The sequence below is a fragment of the Phaenicophaeus curvirostris genome, chromosome 8 (assembly GCF_032191515.1).
Source record: "Phaenicophaeus curvirostris isolate KB17595 chromosome 8, BPBGC_Pcur_1.0, whole genome shotgun sequence".
NCBI classification, from domain to species: Eukaryota; Metazoa; Chordata; class Aves; order Cuculiformes; family Cuculidae; genus Phaenicophaeus; species Phaenicophaeus curvirostris.
In genome coordinates, this window is record NC_091399.1 from 36,834,653 (window position 1) to 36,855,724 (window position 21,072).

Sequence of the window (21,072 nt, forward strand, 5' to 3'; positions counted from 1 at the left end):
CATTCATGATATGTTTCCATAAGTCGCCACAAAATTGCCTAAACTGATGCAATTCACCTGTCCAGTATCTGGTAGCATTTGTAGAGACATAATTTCTTACAATGCTGACCTCTGCTTTGATGACTCACATGAAAATCTGTTAAAATCTATTGCAAGATAAGATTCTGTGAGGATATTAGAAGAATCTTCCTTTGTGTTTTTATTAAATACGTGCTGTAGGTGAACAGTGTTCTTGTTTAGGAACCCAGATTGTGTTGTATTTTTTATTGCAGAGAGGTGAAAAAATGACTCTGGATGAAGTCAGTACCATTACTAAACAAGCTGATTTTAACTGCAGCGGCAAACTGGACTACAACAAGGTATGGCAGTCAGAATGATAATATTAGTTCCTGTGTTATTGGCTTGATGTTGTTGACAACAGTAGCATTATCAAACGTAATACATACTATTTGCACGTGTTGGTCTGTTGGTAATCTTACCCCAGTGTCCCCCAACTGCCTCTACAGTGGGACGTGGCCTGGTGTCTATTTCTGTTTGCCTCTCTTTATCAGGCTGTTATCCTCAAAAAGGTCACTTGCTGCAAGTGAACTTAGTGTATTAGGCAGAGCCTAGTTGCAAGTACGGAAACCAACAGCATGTGTGAAGTTAAAAGTTAAAGGAATGGTAGGATAAAGAAGACGACTGACAGCAGACTTAGCTAATCAGTGAGAGTTGCTGTCTGTGACATTTCATAATTTCACATGCACGAGACATTATTGTATATGTTGAATATCTGATTGTCAAGGTGCACCGCCTCATCAGTTTTTCTGACATCTGAATAAGCAGTCTAAAAAATCTGTACATAAATATAGTTTCATTGCAGAAAAACCAAACCCCTATCAAAAAGTCTACATTAAAAAAAAAAAACAAAACAGTCTTCAAATATCCAGGAAGAAATATAAATTGCCTCTTGGGTTGAATGTCGCACTTAAATTTCATTCAATATTTTGACTTCCTTGTTTAACCATGGTTCCATTTTACCGTGTCACTTGAGCGGTTACCCTGAAATATCATGGAAATGCAAATTAATATTGTGCTTTAAGAAGAGATGCATTACATCTATCCTTTCCCTACCAATGTTACATTTTAATCCTTAAAACTGTGCATAAGAATATTTCTCTTGACAGAGTACTTTTCTGTGTTTAAAGTTTTGTGACTTGTACATGGCAACTAGTGAACAGTGCTGTAAGACAGCACGAGAGAAACTGGAGGCTGATAATCGATTGAAGCAACAGCAGTTTGGAAGTCAAGCTGAAACTTCCTCTGAAGGGATCACACTGCCGGTGTCAAAAGCATCACCAAGGGTCTCGAGGAAAACTGATCACAAACTAGCACCACCAAAAGGTATTTGTATTTCATAGTGCGAGTTTTCAGTCTGTTGGAGTTCATGCTCTGGGTCAGTGAACAGTTGAGTATTTATTTAAATTTTCTCAGATGAGTGAGGATGTTATTGCCTGATACACATTTCTGCTGTGGCAGTTGCATAAATGTCTCGGTAGAATATCTGATTCCCATGTTCAAATGGACTTTGGCTGCACTTATGAACTGCCGCTTTCAAATTGTGCAGGGTGAATTTTGTTGACTCTCATGTGACACTGCAGAGGGAAAAGAGAAAATGAATGCTCAGGTGTTGTAACATAGCAAGTTATTTATTTCTTTCCCAGATCAGAGATGAAAACTTAAGCATTTATCAATAAGCAGTTTATTTCTTTCAATTAATGAGGCTGATTTTCAATCACAATCAATATGAGAGTTTAATGTTCTTCCTGAAGTTAGAAAAATATTTAGAAACCTTCCCAAATGGGAAAAAAATCATAGGCTTACAGACTGCAGTACCACGTATGAAATATTTGCATGTAGTGTGTGCTATTTACTTTAAGTTGCTTCAATTCTAGTCCTTCAGGCAGATTTGGTTCCAAAGGTTCTGTAGTTTGTGTGGGCATTCACCTGGGATGTACGGTCAGGGAAGTAAAGTTTTTTGACTAATGAATTATTCAGCTGACTTATTTTATAATTGTACAACATTTATCTGGTTGAAGTGCCTATAAATGTAAGGCTTTATCATAAACAGTACTGGGAGCAGCTTGAAATAATGTAATTGTATCTAAATATCTATGTTTATAGGTGATAGTAGAACTCCTTCAAGACCCTCATCAGCTCAGACTTGCAAAGCATCCATTTCTACCACTATCAGCACAGCTGCCAGTAGCAACAGAAACACAAAACTAATTGAGCCAGACACAATGAAGGTATCGTGTAAGCTAGTCCTAGTGAAATTATGCTGTTTTCCTCTAGGCACATATGTTATTGCATTTTAAATAAGAAACCATTTTCCCCTGATTTTTAGCTTATGTTTTATTAATAGTTTGTCAAGGGCAGCTATAAACTAGTGAGAGGTTTCTTGATACATATTATTATTAACATTTTTATATACTGTTGGTTTTGCTGACATCTAGTTATTGAAAATAATTTTTCAGGTGTGAAGGTTTAATAGAACAAAGTGTGTTTTTTATAAATGAAACCACTGTTGGATAAAACATTTAATGACTTCTTGAGAAATTTAAAATTTAATAATTTATTAGGTTGGTGAGAACTTTAGATGCTTTAGTAGTCGGAAAGATTATGTATCATAAACCTTTAGATGAAAGGTAATTGGAAATAAATAACAGATCTCTGAGCATATTCAGTTTGTTGGGCATTAATTTGTAAATACATGCTGTAGCTTGAAAATATTGATTTTTAGTTAGACTAATATGCTCTCTCAGTATTTTCTTTTAAATAAAACACTCATTCAATATAAATTCCTGTGGGAGAAAGACAACAAAGTCACTTTACTAAGTCAATATTTGTAGAGTGTTAATATTGATCTTCTTCCTTTGTTTTCCCTTTCTTGACTGAACCTTTACTAGTTTTCTTTCAACAGAAAATAATAGCTCTGGAAATATAAAACATTAACTGGAAACTGCTAGGAAACATTAAAAACATGCACCTTGAGACTCCTGTATAAAAGGAAAAAAATGGTCATGACCACATAGTATAACTGCTGCTAGAAAACTGAACTGATTGTTCTCATGTGTTACATTTTTGTTTCAAATAACAACTCTGTGTTTGTTATTGAACTCTGAAGTCCTTTATATCTTCGACATTGCTATACAGTGACATTTGTTCTATATTAAAATTTAAAAACATAATCTTAAGGGAATTCTTCGGCGTCTGTTAAGGTATCTGGACCTCCATGCAATTTAACCCGCAATTTCACCTTGTTCAAACATGATATGTAGTATATAAAACCATTGCACAGTTTTACCCGGTATTGGATTCCTCTTTCTTTGTGCAAGCTAGTAAGAACTGGCTGGAAAAAAAGTAGCTGCAGATATCAATTATTATTGATTAGCATCATACAAAACCAGAGATCAAACAGTAAACAAAAATGTGAGTGTAAAGCTACTATTTTTTTTTAAACTATTAAAAGCACAATGCAAATTCTGTCAAATCAATGAATAAATGCACAGTGATTCATTTGTGGTGTGGATAAGAATCTAGCACTTAAAAAATCTTTTTATCTTACATTCAGATTTTTTTTTCTAAGTTCACCTGTCTTCTTGGGACAGTAGGAGAATATTGTCATTGTGAAATTGGACCAATGCCAGCGTTGCACTTGTAACACAAGGGAACAGTGGAAATCAAAACATGGTGAACATCTAAATTTAATAACACATAGAAAACATGGAAAGTATTCACAGTACATTCTTCCGAGTGTTTGCCTTCTGTGGGTGGAGTTTTGTGACGTATTCAAAGCCATATAGAAAAATTCAGAGGGAAAAAACTAGACAGTTACAGAAGTGCTACAGATGTGCATGAGCAGCATGCTGACCTGTTGGATTTCAACTGTCACTGAATCACAGTTCATTAAAAGATGGCAGATAGAGACCTTAAATTTCTGCAAAGTGTTCTTAGTATCAGTTTTAGTCAAGATTGGAAGACATTAACAACAAAAAAAGAAAGCAGTGTATCCAATTCTCAAATCTTTCTACACTGGGTAGCTGAATTATCCCTGGTAAGGATTCTTACCTTTGCATTCTGCTCTACTGAAGTCAGTGAAAGTCCTGTACACACAGCAGGTAGCAAAAGAAATACCTGAGAAAAGTCTTGATCCTGAAATGACTATATGCTCCCACACATATCTGTGAAGTAGCTTCACGCAATTGAACCAGCAAGACTTTATGTGCTTACAGGAGAGGTTTTGTACAAGAGAAAACCTTGAACTGAAGTTCTTTACTTTAAGCATTGGAACAATTCCTCTCGCAAACACTGCATTTTATTCTGAATTATGCTTGAGTGTGTGGACTATTCATTAATAACTTCAGTTGCAATAGCAGTGGAATGCATTATTTGAGCAGCGACTAGCACTGGCAGCAGCAGGGAATCCCTAGCATTTCTTTATGGTTAACATTATGAATACATGCATTTCCTACTATGTTAGCTATTATTTGACAATTTCTTTTTTATACTTGGAGGTAACATACTACGATCAAACAGAAAAAAAATCCTGCAGCTTCCCAAATTTACATCTCTATTTGTAATTGGACTTGGATAATTTAGAGAATATAGCGCCACCTTATGCTCCTTGCTGGAATAACAGTGTTTTGATTTAGCATTTGATTCCTAAAGAATTGTCACACTTTTGCTTGCTGTTGCTTATGCCTTGACCTGTACATTGTTCCTTGTGATATTTTTCCCTGCTTGCTTAGATTGTTTGATAGTTACAGCACGCTTGGACTGCCGTTTAAACTTTGATTATGCTCTTCTGTGTCTCAAAGAACAGATGTGTTGCTTTATGAGCAGACCCTTTGATGTTTTTGAAATGTCATTAATTTTTCAAACAGTTTGGGAAGGTGTTAAAGGTATTAAGCTTTGAAACTAAATGAGTGAACAACCAGTTATATTGGTAATGTCAAGTTTTAAGGAGAACATTTAGTGTACTGCATATTGGCCTCAGATGAAGTCTGGAGTTATGGAAGTATTGGAATAAACTGTTTACTGAGAACAGAATAGTACTAGAAATGATGTAACAGACTAAACTACACATTCACATTCTAGCACCAACTTATTTTGATTGTAATATTAATATTAGCTCCCATTATCTGCTTGTTTGAGAGAATCTTATCAACATCTAACCCTCGCCATTAAGTCTCAGTAACTTTTTGTCTATTCATTTATTTGCTAATTATTGTTTGCGATTGCAGCTCTTTTGCTTTTCCTGTCACTAGAAATCTAGTCTCGTAGATAAAGACTAGTATAAAATTTTTAGCAGCCTCGTTAATTAAGTCTTTACTGCTCCATAAAAGTAGCCAGGACAAGCAGATTCTTTTTGAAAGTGGAGCCTGAAGTGAAAAATTCTTTGAACTGTGCACACGTTTTCTTGAAGAGCATTAATTGTGGTCAACTGAAACAGAGCCATGGAAGGAGCTAGCAGCTGAAATGGAATGGATGACAGGGTGCTGAACACTTCATCTTGCTTCTTGCTGCCTTTTATTTCACAGTGCAGATGTAGCCGGTGAGATGGGATTGTTGTTCTTCTAAAAGCGTGCTGTTCCCTCAGCATCTGTGATGGCAGATAAGATAGGTTTCCACAAAGGTCCGCAATCAATGTGTTATTTTAACTGGAAAAGATTATGTGAGGTTATGGGAGGGGAGGGACTGGAATATTAGTTTCCATCAGGGATTGGCTGTCCCTGTTTCTTGTAGTTGGCATAACTGATCTTTGTCTTTTTGATAGCCTGTGCTCTGAAGAAGAATGTTTACTTTTGAAGTCTCTTAGAAGTTCCTTAACAAACTCTTAATTTCTTTAAAGATCACAAACCTCCAAGAACAGCACAAAATGAGTTGCAAGGTTCATAGTATTTATACTTCAGAGTACTTCATATTGCATACTCCTGTGTGCAAATATAATTAGCAAAATTTGACATCTAAAGGTGGCGTGATGCGTTATACCACCACAACTGTCGGGGTACTGAGGCTGAAATGATGGTTCCTTTTAGATCAACATCTTGGATAGTATAGGATAGTCTTACCGTAATAATAAGTAATTTGAGATTAGGATAGTTTCCAGGCATGTAAAATCTTGAATTCTCAGTATTGTTCGTATTGATGTTCTGAGGTTGATATATTCTAATTCCTTTAGTGTGAGGATTCTTTTCATAGCTGTTTGTACTGTTTGGGTAAAACTGATAAAATAAGAGCAATTCAGAGTGAGAGATAGTATTGGATTCAGCTGTCTTTCTGTGCCAACACAGGTGATGAGTTTGCCCAAAGTACATCTATAAAAAGTTCTTAAAGCACAAAGGAGCATAGTGGAGATGAATTTGGTAATGTTTGAATGAGAAATGTTTAGTATAGAGCCACAGAAATCAGTGGCTGAACTGTGGCACAGGACTGAAGGCTCTTAAATCCATGGTTCCCTGAGGAATTTGTATTCTTAAGAAATGTAGAGTTCTGAAAAAAGAAGTCTAATTCCAGGACCAGAGCTGCCTGTATGACCAAGTGTGTTACTTGGCATTCTGTGTGCACATACAGTAGTTAAGTCCAGTTCTTGCCTGACACCTTTAGGTCACTGACTGTAAAGTACCATCAGCTGAGTGTGAACGTGTTGTAACTGGTTCTTTAAAAGAGAAATGGAATGTAGCAGTCGAGAATGTCTGCCATTTGTCAAGGAATACAACATGCCTATAAGGACTTTAGTTCTCTTTTGCTAAAAAAGTATCTTTCAAATGATGTCTGAAATTAAAAATTGGGATCTGCTTTATTAAAAAATAGAGTGTGTAGCTGTTTTACCATCTTGGCAAAATCACGGCTTCTCTAGAAACCATGTTATTCACAAACACAGCAGCTTTTGGTTTATATCTTTCCAATAGCTTTGACAGAAGTCAAGAAAAATCACTTTATTTGATCAGTGCTTTTGTTTGTTATTTGTCTGAGCAAATAGGTCCTCGTTGCTCAGCTATTAAATTATGTTCTTTGCTTGATTGGCCTGATGAAACTAATGCAGCAAAATTCCAGTGTTTCACTGGTGAATCTCACAGTTCAGAGAATTTAATGAGTACAGTTTGGTTCTTCATGGCAATTGAAATTTAATTTTGACCATTTTGAGCATTGAGATAATCTGTATGTTTTTGCAGTACTTTCACAAGTGAAGTGGTGTTACCAACTGCTCTGCAAAAATTGACTATGAAATGGACTATTGGAGAAAGCTATTTTTTTTTAAAAAGGAGTAGAAGATCAGTGCTGTATCCTCCAGTGTATTTTATACAGGATTTATTAAATTTCCAAATTAATTGATTTCAGAGAAGGTGCTTTTGTCTTGATCAGAGATCAAGGCAACTTCTAATACGCTTTCTTGGTTTCCAGGAATGGCAATGTGCGCAATCAAAAGGATGCTTCTACTTAGAAGAAGATGGTGAAATCATTAGTCATAAGTACAAGTTGCATTTACCTCAAAGGTCTACAGTATGTATTACCATCAAGCCTTTAAACCTTCGTCAGGTAGAAGGTAAGTGTTTCTGTATTTCTTTGGAGAATTTTCCCTCTATAAAAAAGTATTTTCTCTTTTCCTGCTGTTAAATCTCTCCCTTCTTACTTGCAATACCTTGCGATATTCTGATACAGCAATACTTCTCTCTGTTGACAGAGCCCTATTAAAAATACAGTTTAACTTGTCACACCATACGTAGTTGTTCCGGGCTCACTGCATGAGCAGTGAAAATCAGCCAAGTTCATTATCCTTCTCTCTTTAGTCAGCAAACTTCTTACATAATTTTTAACCATGTATTTATGAAGTTTCTTAATACACAATTGAAATGTTAGCACTGTTTGCAGTATCTCTCTTTAAGGCATTGATATACTTTGTGTGGAGCAACAATAGAAAACTTAGTGAATATTGTAGTCTCTGCCTCAAATACTTTTATAAATATTAAAAAAAGTATTACGGCTTTTTATGGCAGTATGATATTTTGATGTTTTGATTATGAATCTTGTCTGAAGAATTTATACCTTAGTTTTCCTGTTTTAATTCTCATCTTAAGAGTGAAGCCTGGCATTAGAGTGACCTGAGCCTTTCTGCTCCTTTTCCCAAATGCTATTTGCTTTGTTTTCTCCTTATCAAGGAGCTTTATCTAGTTGCTGCATTGGAATTATTTTTTCCCCTAAGTAGATTATTTCCTCTTTATCCTGTGAAACAGGAACCATTAAATCTCAAAGATATTGTAGAGTGATCTGCACTGGCTGTTGTGCTACTGGTTGGTAATTGGTTCTGATTGAGGTGGTGTTTCTTATTGAAGGGTCAATATGATGAATACCATAGAAATATCTACTTTGTGGTTCAAGGAAAAACAATTTTGTGCCATTGCTAAGCATTTGTGTTGGGAATGTTTTTCTTTTTAGGAAAATCTTATAATTGGTTGTCAGTGGATACAGCTTTGTATATTCTTAAGGAAAATGAAACCCAAGAAAATCTACAACTTGTGAGTTTTACTGAACAACAAAACAAAGAGGTTAGATATTTTGGTTGTATTCCTATTTTAATTGTTGTATATTTAGTGTATGTGTTAGTGCTGTGTGGGTGAGGCTTCCTGTGTGTTTGGAAGGAATTCAAACTGAACCTAAGCAGACTAAAGGAGAGAAGAAACATTTGTTCTGTGCATGTTCCCCTTCAAAATTGGCAGAACTTACATGAGGTAAGGTGTAATACTGTCTTAGTTATGCCCTTTGGATGAACGGAATTGCAAGCCACATGTATGGAAGTTTAACACAATTCCTGTGAGGACCATATTATCACGTAGTTTGTTGACAAGTATTGCTGAGTTTCTGGTTATCTGTAAGATATTCTGCGGAAACTCACTTGTATTCCTGCATCTTCAAAAGTAGAAGCTCAAAGGTAAAATTTGCTATAATTTAATTTCATTTTCTTTCTCCTTGCCATATATATGATTTTGAACTTCATAGTGTTCTTATCCTGTGGCAGAAATAATGGAGGGGAAAAGACTGCATTAAGTTACTTCCCCTTTCCAGGCCACAGGGTTGCTTGTGACTTTTTACACAGGGAGTTTTTGTTGGTGGTTTGAACAAAGCTGGTAAATCAGGGAGGAAATTAAAAACTTGGTGGGTTTTGCCAGCTGCTTTTGGCTGCTTTTGTTTTAAAGTTTAAAGTGTGTTAGAAATCTGAAAATTGATAGGACTGTTATTAGATGTTTCTAGTAATGGCTATTCTCCCATCATTTCTGGTCCTATGCGTTTTTCTAACTTTTGTGATAACTAAGAGATTCACTAGTTTTTGTGTCTTTAAAATGGCATCCTGTGGTATCTCGCTTCTGTGTGAATGTTGCTAGTAATAAAGAAAAGTGTCATATGAGAATTAACTTATAAACTTGTCTTCCTTTAAGAATAGATGTTTGGATGGAAAGGAGAGCTTGGATCAGGTGTTTACTGGCTACTCCCATTCACAACAGGCTGTAGGTTGAAGAAGGTAAAACCACATATTACTGGAGAAGCAAAGCTGGTGTGTAGAGGTGAAGATGGAGAATTGGCTCTGACCAGAGAGTTCCGGTGAGTCATGTTCCCAAACAGGCATGGTAACTATTTAAAGGTGTGTGCTGCAAATAACATTTAGCTTTTTAAAAGCCGTGTGTTACTGAAATCCTGTTTGTATAGAGTATTCTGAGATAGGCTGAATAGTTTTCAAAATTGCGAGACAGTAAAGGAAACAAGAATTTGGAAATAGTTCTGCCTTTTTCATTTTTTAGAGCTGCTTTACTGGATATATTTGAAACAATTGATTTGGATGGAAATGGCCTTCTGAGTTTGGAGGAATACAATTTCTTTGAACTGAGAACTAGTGGTGAGAAATGTGATGAGGAAGCATGGGCTGTATGTAGGGGTAAGTTCATTGCTGTGCTTTATAGAACTAACTAGGGCTATCGGCATACTTCCAAGCTGTTGTTTATAGCTTTCTACTATGTATATAGTGTAGAACTGAGTATTTTGTAGCCTATACCAAGAACACATGTACACCTTGTTCTCTTCTGCCTTTGTTTTTCTTTTTTTTCCTTTTCCCGTCTTCCATCCTTTGTTTTGCTTCATACTGGCTTGTGTGCCACTGACCTTCTGCTCTGCAAATTCTTCCCATTGCTGATTGCAGTTTTGTAGGTGAAAAATAATATTGTTGCCACAAACTACGAGTTTTCTAATCATGGATCATATTAATTAAGTTGTAACAGGTATTCATTTAATCAATCTCCTTTCTGCAGATAAGCTGACATTTATTTCATATCTCAAAGTGTTGAGAGGGACATCTAATTTGCGTGTGTACATTATGCTTTAAAAAATGACATCTAGAGCTTACGTTGATTGTTTAGAAAATTAGATACTAGAAAATGCTTATTGCAACTATGTATTTTTTTCAGATGTAAGCAGTTTTTTATTAAAACTCTTGTCTTTTCAAGTTCGTATATGGTGTGTCAGTTTGTACATATTGTGTTATATGACAGCTGTGAGATTCTGAGACTTCCGTGAGTGTGATGAGGAAGCTGACAGGCAGTTAAGACTCCTTCAGCTGTACTTTGTTTTCTATCTGCTGATATATCTCATCAGTGTTACTGGACATCTTGCCAGCTTGCAGGAGCAGTGCTAGGCCACAAATGTCAGTTTTTAAGAACAATGGAATTCTGTGGCACTGCTTCAAGCCTGCAAAGGCCTTGAGAATGCACATATTTACCTCATAACAGGACTAGGAGAATGCAACCAGTGACTGTAGGCTACTCTAATAATACAGTGCATGAAAGCAGTAGTTTAAAAGCATTAGCAGTTTAGCTGAAGTGAGTGGACAAACTGGAAATTTAGAAGACATTGTGTGAAAATTAGAAGTTTCTTTAAGAAATGTGTTTTTTCTCCAACTGATGTCTGAAATGCCAGTATGGCATGTCATTAGATACCGGCCCATGTTATGTTTGATGTAGTTCTTTGGCAGGCTGCAACACATTGCTTAATTTGGGCCAAAACACTTCAGATCTGGCAAGTTCTGTTAACTGTTCCTCCCCAAAACCCTGAGATATTGGACTTCTTCCTAAATAATGGAAAGTTTGTACAAAAATACTTTTCTATAAATGAGTTTCCCACCTGTTTCATCCCTGTACAGGCTTTTGCACAGTTTATGACTTGGTCAGAGTTCTGCCTCTCTGCAGTGGTCTTGACATGAGTAGGAGGGGTGTATGTGTGTGTGTGTGAAGTGTATAAGAGAGGACAGGAGAGAATATGGTGAACGTTTTACCAGGTCATTAATCAATTGAAGGGTTCAGAGGAATATCATAAATCTTGACACCAAAGTTCAAGCCATTTATTATAGCATCTGTACCCTTTGATAGATTTATTAAATTGGTAATCCCTTTTTAATAATATATAGTAAAGATTTAGCATTGTTATGAAGGTGAGAAAACCATTTTTAAAAATCTCTGACACAAGGACATTTCAATTATGTGTTTGCTGACATTAGTGGTCAATCTGTGATATTCCATCAAGACAGGGATGTTAGGATTACTGGCATTTTATTGCTTTTTAGGAACTAAGTAAATCATTTCTGTATCAAGGACCTCAAGCACTAAGGGCGCTGGCCCCAGCAGACTTTCATTTCCCATTCTTAACGTACCCCTTTCTGCAAATCTCAACCACAACCAATACTGCTAGCAAAAAGGAGAAAACATCAATATGAGCCCTTCCTGTTTTGAAATCTCACCCTCTTTTGGGTTATACAAGAGGCCAGATGTTTCTAGTCATTATCTAAAATCCACAGGGAAGCTCTATGCAGAGCACTTATCTGGTCAAGGACATTCTTCCCCAAATAATGTTGGAGAGCCTGAGGCTACAAGATGGCTCCGTCTCTTAAACCTCGTTAGCATAAGTGGAGTTTGGCTTTGGAAGGATAAAAGGTATTTGCAGACATAACGGACGTTTAAATGCTGCTACCTTATATTTCTTTTTAAACAGAGAATTTTGACATGAAGAAGAATGAGCTAACAAGACAAGGATTTCTGGATTTGAATCTCATGGAAGCCAATGACCGTGAAGGGGATCCTAGTGACCTTTGGGTCACTTTATTGTCTCTAGGCTACAATAAAGCATTAGAAATGACAGAGGTATGATAGCCACATAACAAGAATAACTGCTTTGCATGTAACTTGCTGCACTTGTTTAATTGCATTGTCTAACTGCAGTACTGCCTAATTTCTGTCTGCTATAAGCTGATTTTGATATGTCAGTGATGCAGTCCAAACACTGTTAATACAGGGTTTACTTTATGACTGTCAGTCATTATGGTATCTTATGTCTTAGGATAACACTGACATTGTCCAAAGGGGGAATTTGTCTTTTGCTTTAGAGAAAGCCAGTGTTCCTTAGGGTTGTAGAGGAAAGAACTGTTGAAAGAATTCATGGACCATGCTGGTAGGAAGTATAAGAAGACACTGATGGTAAACTGTGACCTTTCAGCAAACCTACAAAATGTAGGACTTGCTCTGCTTAAAAAAGTCACTTTCCTGGCTGAAAGAACAGAACCAGATAAGAATAAGATAATCTTTTCTACATGATTTGGAATTCATGATTTTCAGACATGGCTATTTCTGTTACTGTTGCCTTTCACAACAATGTCTGAAGTTGTTCAGCATAAAATTTTAATTAAGGTGCTTTAGTTGGCACACTGTTTACGCCACAGGGCCAGGGATTACTTCTCTGATGTTTCTATGGGCTTACATGGTTTTTTAATTTTATGTTATTTTTACAGAAACAGTGTCAGTGTTGGTGTTAATGGCTCTCACAAAAGAAAGAGGATCTCTTTAGTGAAGAGGAAAAAAATTATGAAAAATGAAAGAAAACACTAAATGTGCAGATAATCATTTAAGTTTTGTTCCCAAGAAAAGCTGATTTCAAAAGATCTGATTATATTATTTCTTACAACTTTTGTTAAACTAAAACAGGTCAGTGCAGTCAGCATATAAAATGTATATGTGAGAAACAAGCATATGCAGATGCAAAAATACTCAGTCTGATTGGGACACATCAGTTGTCCCTCTGTGAAAATATTGAGATTGTGGTAAATGATTTCTTCATGATGAGCACTTTCTCCCATTCCTGTGAATGTGGTTACCAGAGCAACTATAGGACTGTCTTTCTGCACTTCAGACATAAGAGGGAGCTATCCTCTAGAAAGAAGATTTTGGGGAGGTTTTTGTCAAATTAGACATTTAAAAAAGCTGGTTTGTGCCTCGTACTAGCTGTGGTTTATGGTTATAGTCTTTGCTTTTCAAAGTACAACGTAGTTCTCTGAACTAAAGATGTACATCTGCTTAACTTGTGTCTGTAACTTAACCCTTTAATTCCTCGGTTTCATATGATTTAAGAGGTTGAGATTTCAGGGGCATTGAGCCTTTAACAAATTAAAGTCGGCACTTTAGAAACCCTAGGGGATTCCAACAGCCCTTTGAAAGAAACTGAGGTGCTGTTACTGAGTCTAAGAAAATGCAAACTGCTGGTTGTTACACGTACTAATCTTAGCCAAGATACTGTAGGAACAGAGCACTTAATGCAACATTGCAGGTATTTTAAGTCTGTGTCAAGTGGCACAAATAGCAAAACTGTGACAGCTAAAGGATACGGGTTTATTTCAGCCACTGAAATACATTCATACTTTATCTTAATTTCTGTATGTTTTGCTGTCCAGGGAAGGGTTTGCTGTGTTGGAGCCAAATGCACCAAACTGCATAGCAAGTGTACTGTGACTGGCATGAAAAACATTCCTTTGTCCTGAGCTTTCATTTGGTTTAAAATATTGCCACAGCTTTCAAGTTTTGAATATTTAATGCTAGCATTTGGGTAATTCTGCTTCAGAGCAGATATGAAAATACTTGGGAGCTGTGGATGGAAATCTGAGGGGAAAACCAGCCTACAGATAAAATGACAATAACATTTATTTTCTCCATTGCAGGCATGCCCCTTTGTCATTGACATCTATGCAGAAAAATGCAAACCCAGAATTAAAGCTGTATATCTAGAGGCAGGGAGCTGGCAGCTCAACAGGGCCGTTTGCAAGTCTGTTGTTAATAAAGGAGAGGCCAAAGTAATGGATGGCTGCGAAAACATCCTTGTCTATAGCTACAAAGGGGGCAGGAGAATCACTTCTGTTATTGAAAATAAGGTATGGCATGAGACTTCTGTAAAGTACTTTGTGTTATTGTCATTTATTATTGTTCTTTCTGAGTAATTTTTGGGAATTACATTTTCTGAAATTTCTGGTATCAAGTTTCTGTATCTAGTTCATTTAAAAAGTGCCTGATGCGAAGCTCTTTTTGACATAAGACTTGGTCTTAAAAGAGTCTGGAGCAGTGTTTTTGGAAGGGACAGCTTATTATAAAGAAGCAAGAGGTTTTAAGTGTCATGTAAAATCTGAATATTTGTTTGTGTTCATGTTCAGTTTTTCAATGTTTTGATAATTACTGGAGACATAATACGTTCATACTACCAGGGAACAAATACTAAGAACAGGAAATACAGTTACAGAAAGAGCAAAGACTACAGCATTCACACTGCTTAATATTTTTGGTGTGCCTAAGAAAGTAAAAGAGCAGTGGTTTGCATTTTATTGGGTTTTAGAAGTGTATTATGGATGAATTGTGAGTTGGCTCGCCTTACAGGACTACTTTATTACTAATCCAAGCTAAGAATTGTAAATTGTAAAAGTGGTTGGTGAGAAGCAGAAATTTTAAACCTTTTTTTGTAGATCATAATGAACGTGCTGTTCATTCTCAGTTTCACTTATATCTTGAACTGTGAGTAAATAAAGTCAGTGCAGTAAGATGCTAAACTTAAGATGCTTTAAATATTAAGAGATCACAGCAAGAAGTATATTTTTAAATGGACAGACATGCTAAGGGGGGTGGGTTGATGAACTAATATTAGGACCGAATGCCAAACTACGAGTTTAGATCTGCACTTCGCCCTTTAGGGTAGATGTACTGGAGTTATTTATATGTTTGGGGATATGTCAGAGAAGCAGATGAGGTCTCTATGGCGGCAACTGGGTGCTGCCTGATTAAAATCACTGACCACTGCCATTTATACCGTTTGGATTGTGTGAATACCACTCTTCTGTGTTGAAGCAAATAGTTGCACTAACCTGAAAAGCTCATTAGAATTTGTAGGCTGGATACTTTTTGATGTTGTAAATGTCTGAAAAGAAATAATAAAAAGGCAATTTTATGCCTTTCTCTGCTAAGCTTCACACAGTGCAAGCAGTCTGATTATATCTGCAGTTATTGTACTGATTCTTTCAATGGAAATAATTGTTTCTTTGTTATTTTTGTAATTAAATTAAGGAAATATGCTAGTTCCTGAGGGATTCTGTTTCAGTCTTCATATGTATTTAATCACTGGGTAGAGAAAGGTGTCTGTCTGTTAACCCTCCCTATTAGGGTGTGAGCTGGGCAGATTAAAAGGCTTTGCATACAGAGCCTCAAGTTCTTAGTGAGCAGTACCTAATCTATTGTTTGTCCATTTGTGTGCCAAAAGAAATAGTTAATGAGGCATTTCCTATTACCCAAAGCATGAACTTACTATAATTGGTACCCTCTGTGCTTTGTGAATATCTGTGACCTTGTTCCTGTTGTATCTTCCTGTACAGATAATTCTTTTGTTTGCCTTTATCTTGCTGCCCTGTAGAAATGAGGACTTCACCAAAGTGATGCCAGAGCAGTTAGATCAAAGCAATAAGAAGCTTAACACCAGATTGCGTTTACGTTTCTGAAATGATACCACATTTCAAGAATTGCCATATTTACACTTTGCTGTCCACAAACCTTTTGTACTATGAGCACCAGAGAGCTCTTTTTTTATTAGAGCTGCCTTTACCAGTCTAATAGCTTTTTTTGCTGCGTAGGGCTGATTGTGCAAAGTAGCTGTGTTTCTATTCCATTTCTCAGTACAGAGAGATTGTTGGATAACATTGTCTAGGAATCAAACATTTCAGCGTGTCTGCCAAACAGATTTATCTAGAGGCAACTGAATAGCAGGGTGTAGTAGCGTGTCCCTAGGTCTTGTGTCTGAGTATTCCCTGGGATAAACTGAACATAAAAGAATTTTCTGTTACCCAAGCTTTCAGTTTTATATATTGGATCTTTCTTGCATAGCATTAGCAAGAGCATCTGTTCTCTAAGTGATTATACTTATGTTAATTTTGTCAAATGTTTTAAAATGTCTCTTGTTAATGAAGTCTTCAGAAATGGCCAGTAGGGAATGTGGCAAACAAATCTGGGCACACATCCAATGACACTTCTCCAGATCACTGTCCTCACCTACCAGTCATTTGCAGTTCAAGGACCACTTGAGACAATAATATTTTCTTTGTACTTCAAATCTAGTATGAATTTATCCAGTCAATTTTAAAACTATGTAAACTCTTACTGTTTGTAACATTCTGTGGCAAATACTTTTCTTGCTAAGTGGTGTTATTTGATGAGTTTTAAGTGGCTTTTGACAATGGATCTGGGTGTTGATGAGTCTGAGATACATTTGAAACTGTTAACTCTTCAAGGAGAATAGGCTTCAGCATCCCTAAAGCATTTCTATCCTGTAAAATATCAAAGTCAGAGGAAGAAGCATTTGTAGTTGTTTCATAAAGAGTAGCCACATAACCATTAGGAGTAACAGGTTACTTCATGCTTTTTTTCACTTGCAGTCTGAAAACAAAGTGATTATTCATGTCAACAATGAGCAGAGTAAGAACTGCCTAAACAACAGGGGACTTACTGTTTTTGCTGTGGAAGTGGCACCAAAATCCATGATGGTAAGATTTGTATTGTTTGGCCACCTTAAAATCTAAGCAAAAAGAAAAAATCATGTGACATCTTTACAGTTGCCTTTTGCAAGTCTTTTATCATGATAATGAGCATGTGAATAGCGGCACCTTAATCACCAGTACAGATCAGATACAGTTCTTAATATTTCAAAGCGGAACACGTACTTGATGTATCTGTGTTTTCCTGTGGAGATTGCAGTAGAAGTCCATAGCTGTTCAGGGTTTCATATGTGCATCTGTTTCAGTTGTCCACTCAACGCATGCACACTTTACCAATATTTGTAATATTCTTTTTCTAAGACTGTATTATCTCTTTTTTTTCACACAGCAAATTTTAATGAGACATACTGATGTCTGTGAGAAACAGACCAAGCATGTGCTAGTCAGAAACAAAAATACGTGTACTCCACTCCTTATGCACAGTGTGATTTGCAGATGGCCACTTTTTGTTACAATTGACTTATGGATTGTGTTTAGCTACAAGGCAGTTTGATCCTCTGATCTCTACTCAGAAGCTGGGCAGGCTTTAGTAAAAATTCTACATTAAGGTTCTAAGGGATGGAATGAGGTTGAAAGTGCATTATGAATGCAGACAATATTTTTCATTCATTTATGAAGAAAAATCCACGTTTTATTATTCTAGAAGCATAGTCTCTTTCTTTAAAAGATGAGGCACCTAAACTATTTTATATTTCACAGTTTCCAGTGTGGATGCATTCAAACCCTTTGTAAACAGATACTGTCCCATGACAAAGGCAGGGCTGCTGCCTATTCTAGTATTGCTGTTCACACTTTAGATATCTAAAGCCTAATCCTCTAAGGATTTTTATTAGTTTTATTTTGGCTTCATTCAGTATGAACTGTGGGCTCAGCGCTCCATATGGATATTTTGCTGTCATGCAATTAAAGTTGATAGTAAGTTTTGAATACCAGCTTACGTTATAGATGATGAATGTTTGTCATTTAATATTAGCATTATAAGTACTGAAACAGCTCATTTTGCTCACATAGTACCTTAGGTAACATACATGCAGTTCTCTACTAAACACTTATTTCACTTCTGTTTTCTTTCTTGTACACAGGTTTGTCAGCATGTGATGCCACTGAATGACCAGGAAGAATGGCTTTATAAATGTGTGCATTCCCTCTTGCATTAAACAGTTGAGTTGGAGAGCTGTTCCTTGGCAGCATTCGGACTAAACCGGGAATCTTTTTTGTCAGCTTCTAGACAATTTATAGTCTTGTCCTTCTCAAAAAGCTGGCATACATTCGTTCTTTGCAGAGTTTGATTTGTTAAAGCAAATGAGTCCTGTAAGTACTTACTTATTTCTGCCAATGGCTCTTAAGAAACATGCCTAGAGATAGCTTACGGATGGAATAACTGCAAGTATGTAAAATCCTTTGACAGAGTATTCATCGTCTTTGGTGTAATGAAGTACATCGGCATAAGAACATTGAGACATGACAAGAATGAGTGCTCAGTAATACAGCTGACACTTATCTAATTGTATTTTATAAAGACTCGTTTCCCAAAATATGCTCTGGTTTTCTATAACGTAACTGTAGTTACAGCACTTGCTGGCACTGCTTCACTGGCGGAAAACTTGCTTTGTTAAACAGGTCTGCTGGATTCCTAGTTAAACATTCCTGTTGTGATTTTGATGTGAGAAGTATAACGGGCTGGAGTTAATGATGTTATTCTGACACCTGACAAAATACTTGGTTCTTTCCCTTTATTAATATTTTTTTTTGTTGTCATTTGATGATAATGTTAATCTTACACTTGTTCTGAGTAATTACTGACTGGGTTTATATTCTTTTATATAAAATAAAGTTTGTATTTTAATATGCAATAAGGAAATAACATTGAGGAAAATGAAGGTTTGTCTTGGGCTCTTGACTGTTAACAGCCAGTAATTATTTCCAGGGAACTGAAATAAGGAGACTGAAGTCCACCAAGTTAAGGCTGCATTAGGAACAAAAACCAGCTTTGAGGTACTAAGAATATTTGGCCTGTTATGATTTTCTGGTTCCTCTGAATGTCTGTTGGTGTGGAAGAAAATTATGACCCTGCCCGCTGGATGCTTAAAAGTGTCTGAGTTTAAAATAGACGTTAAATGTATGTGTGACCTCATCTGCAGGGGCAGCAAGTAGTCTTGAAAAGCTATGTTTATCTGCCAGCAACTCCTGTGCTCGCTGTCGCTCTGCTGTAATCGTACACTGAGCAAGTAAATGTCAGTTACAAAACGAGAGCTCTGCCAGAGGCCAGGTGGGGTTTGTGCACTTTAGGAATGGGCAGGTTTAGCTGAGGTTCTTCTAGATTTCAGTTATTTTTTTTTCTTAGCAAATACAGCAGATACCATTTTCATTTTCAGGACTGTCTAAAAGAAGTTGTAGTGAGAGGCCCCGCAAACATTTGGTAGTTTCTAGCAAACAACTGAGTTCTGTAAATGCTGCCCCGGGCAACGTGTGGATGCATCAGAAAGAAGTTCCTGGCTACATCTTTAAGAGGGAGCTGGGAAATAATGAGGTGTTCTCTAGGTACAGTACTAAAGCTAACACTCCATTATTTGCATTTCTTTTGTTTAGAAAATCATCTTGTTAGATGTGGCAGGAATCCATATGCTACTCTTTGGGAGAAAGGAGTGGCTAAACCAGACGTACTTAGCTGAGGAATCACTCGGTGTGGAAAGACTTGGTGTGCTGCAGGTAGGGTCCAGTTAAACAGGAGACAGCAAAACTGAGAGGAACATTTTTTCTTTCCTGATCCTCTTGTTGCTAGGAAGAGTTATTTTATCTAACTTTTTAGGTGGGAACGTAGGCTAATTTTCTTCTCCTTCATGGTAGTTTCTATGAACCCTGCCCTGGAGGAGATGGGGATAGGGATCTTGGTTGTATCAGTGGAATCTTTTCCAGTTAGCTCTGAGTCCAGGTACCACCAAGGTGCGTTGGTGGTCCAAAAACATTCTGATGCTTTTTTTAAGGCAGAGTAGAGATGTCAGCTACAGGCCTCTTTTATTCAATGGGAGACATTTGGGAGGAAGAGTGTCTGTCACAGTCCTGATTTGAAATTCTGGAATGTTATCCTTACTTTTGTGAACAGAGCTATGGTGAGAATACGGGCTTCTTCCTGGCTTTGCTCCCCATGGGCTTTTGGTGTCGTGCCCACTGGGGGCCAGTGGGGCCATCCTGCTGGTGGCCCCAATACTGAAAATGCTGGCAAATAAGCTAAGACTCATTTTGGAGTTTTAGAAAGCAAGCATTGTTTATCAGGCCTGGGCAGCCTACGGAAGCAATCTCCATCAATCATATGTAGTGAAACCAGAGCTGGTTACAGGATGGATTTCCCGCTTATATACATGTGTATAAATTCTCCCAGAAATCTTATGTATTTCTATTCCTTTCCAAGGCCTAATTGTAATGTTATCATGAACTTCACAACAGTCAAAACTTGCTAATTTGGAGCTGGCTCCAGCTCTGCCTGACCTTGCCTTTGAGACAGGGGGAGACTGCAAACAGAGGATTACAGGTGAAGACACATCTGCTCACACTGCACACAAGACATTGTCATCCTTAAAGAATGAACAACGTCTGGAAAAACACTGTTTTAAAGAAAACACGGTGTCAGAGGGACATTCTGTCTTACTTTCAAGGAACACAATTACTTAAGATGAAACTTTACTTTAGCTTAAATCAAAATATTCTGCTTTTTGTAATAGTAACTGCTTCTCGTATCAGCCCTAGCGATATGAAGGGCATATACCAGGATGCAGCACCTCAATCCAGTCCCTGGGGACCCAGAGATGCCACGTGAGGATGCTGCACCTCAGTCCTGTCCCTGGGGACATGGAGGTTCCACACGAGGATGCTGCACCTTGATCCCATCCCTGGGGACATGGAGGTCTCATGTGACGATGTAGCACCCCAATCCTGTCCCCGGGGCTATGAAAGTTCCATATCAGAATGCAGCACCTCAGTCCTGTCCCCGGGAACACAGAGATCCCACACCAGGACGCAGCACCTCGATCCTGTCCCTGGGGACATAGAGGTCGTAGGTGATGATGCAGCACCTTGATCCTGTCCCTGGGGACACGGAGGTCCCACACCAGAACACAGCACTTCAGTCCTGTCCCTGGGGGTAC

The 21,072-nt window shown here is 37.3% G+C and overlaps 1 protein-coding gene across 5 annotated transcripts in view; it reads left to right on the top strand.

The window, feature by feature from the left end:
- EFCAB7 (EF-hand calcium binding domain 7) overlaps positions 1–18,814 on the top strand; it is a 28,154-nt gene extending 9,340 nt beyond the window's left edge. For 3 of the 5 annotated variants that reach the window (XM_069861882.1, XM_069861878.1, XM_069861879.1), the window contains exons 4-14: positions 273–359; positions 1,188–1,383; positions 2,164–2,288; positions 7,447–7,588; positions 8,479–8,588; positions 9,482–9,639; positions 9,837–9,970; positions 12,073–12,221; positions 14,066–14,275; positions 16,811–16,918; positions 18,013–18,811. In XM_069861882.1, the coding sequence (XP_069717983.1) occupies positions 273–359; positions 1,188–1,383; positions 2,164–2,288; positions 7,447–7,588; positions 8,479–8,588; positions 9,482–9,639; positions 9,837–9,970; positions 12,073–12,221; positions 14,066–14,275; positions 16,811–16,918; positions 18,013–18,087 (1,494 nt within the window). In that variant the 3' untranslated portion in view covers positions 18,088–18,811. Of the gene's footprint in view, positions 1–272; positions 360–1,187; positions 1,384–2,163; positions 2,289–7,446; positions 7,589–8,478; positions 8,589–9,481; positions 9,640–9,836; positions 9,971–12,072; positions 12,222–12,865; positions 13,405–14,065; positions 14,276–16,810; positions 16,919–18,012 lie in introns of those variants that run through there. The other 2 variants (XM_069861880.1, XM_069861881.1) reach the window with 2 other exon arrangements.
- The last annotated feature ends 2,258 nt before the right edge of the window (positions 18,815–21,072 follow it).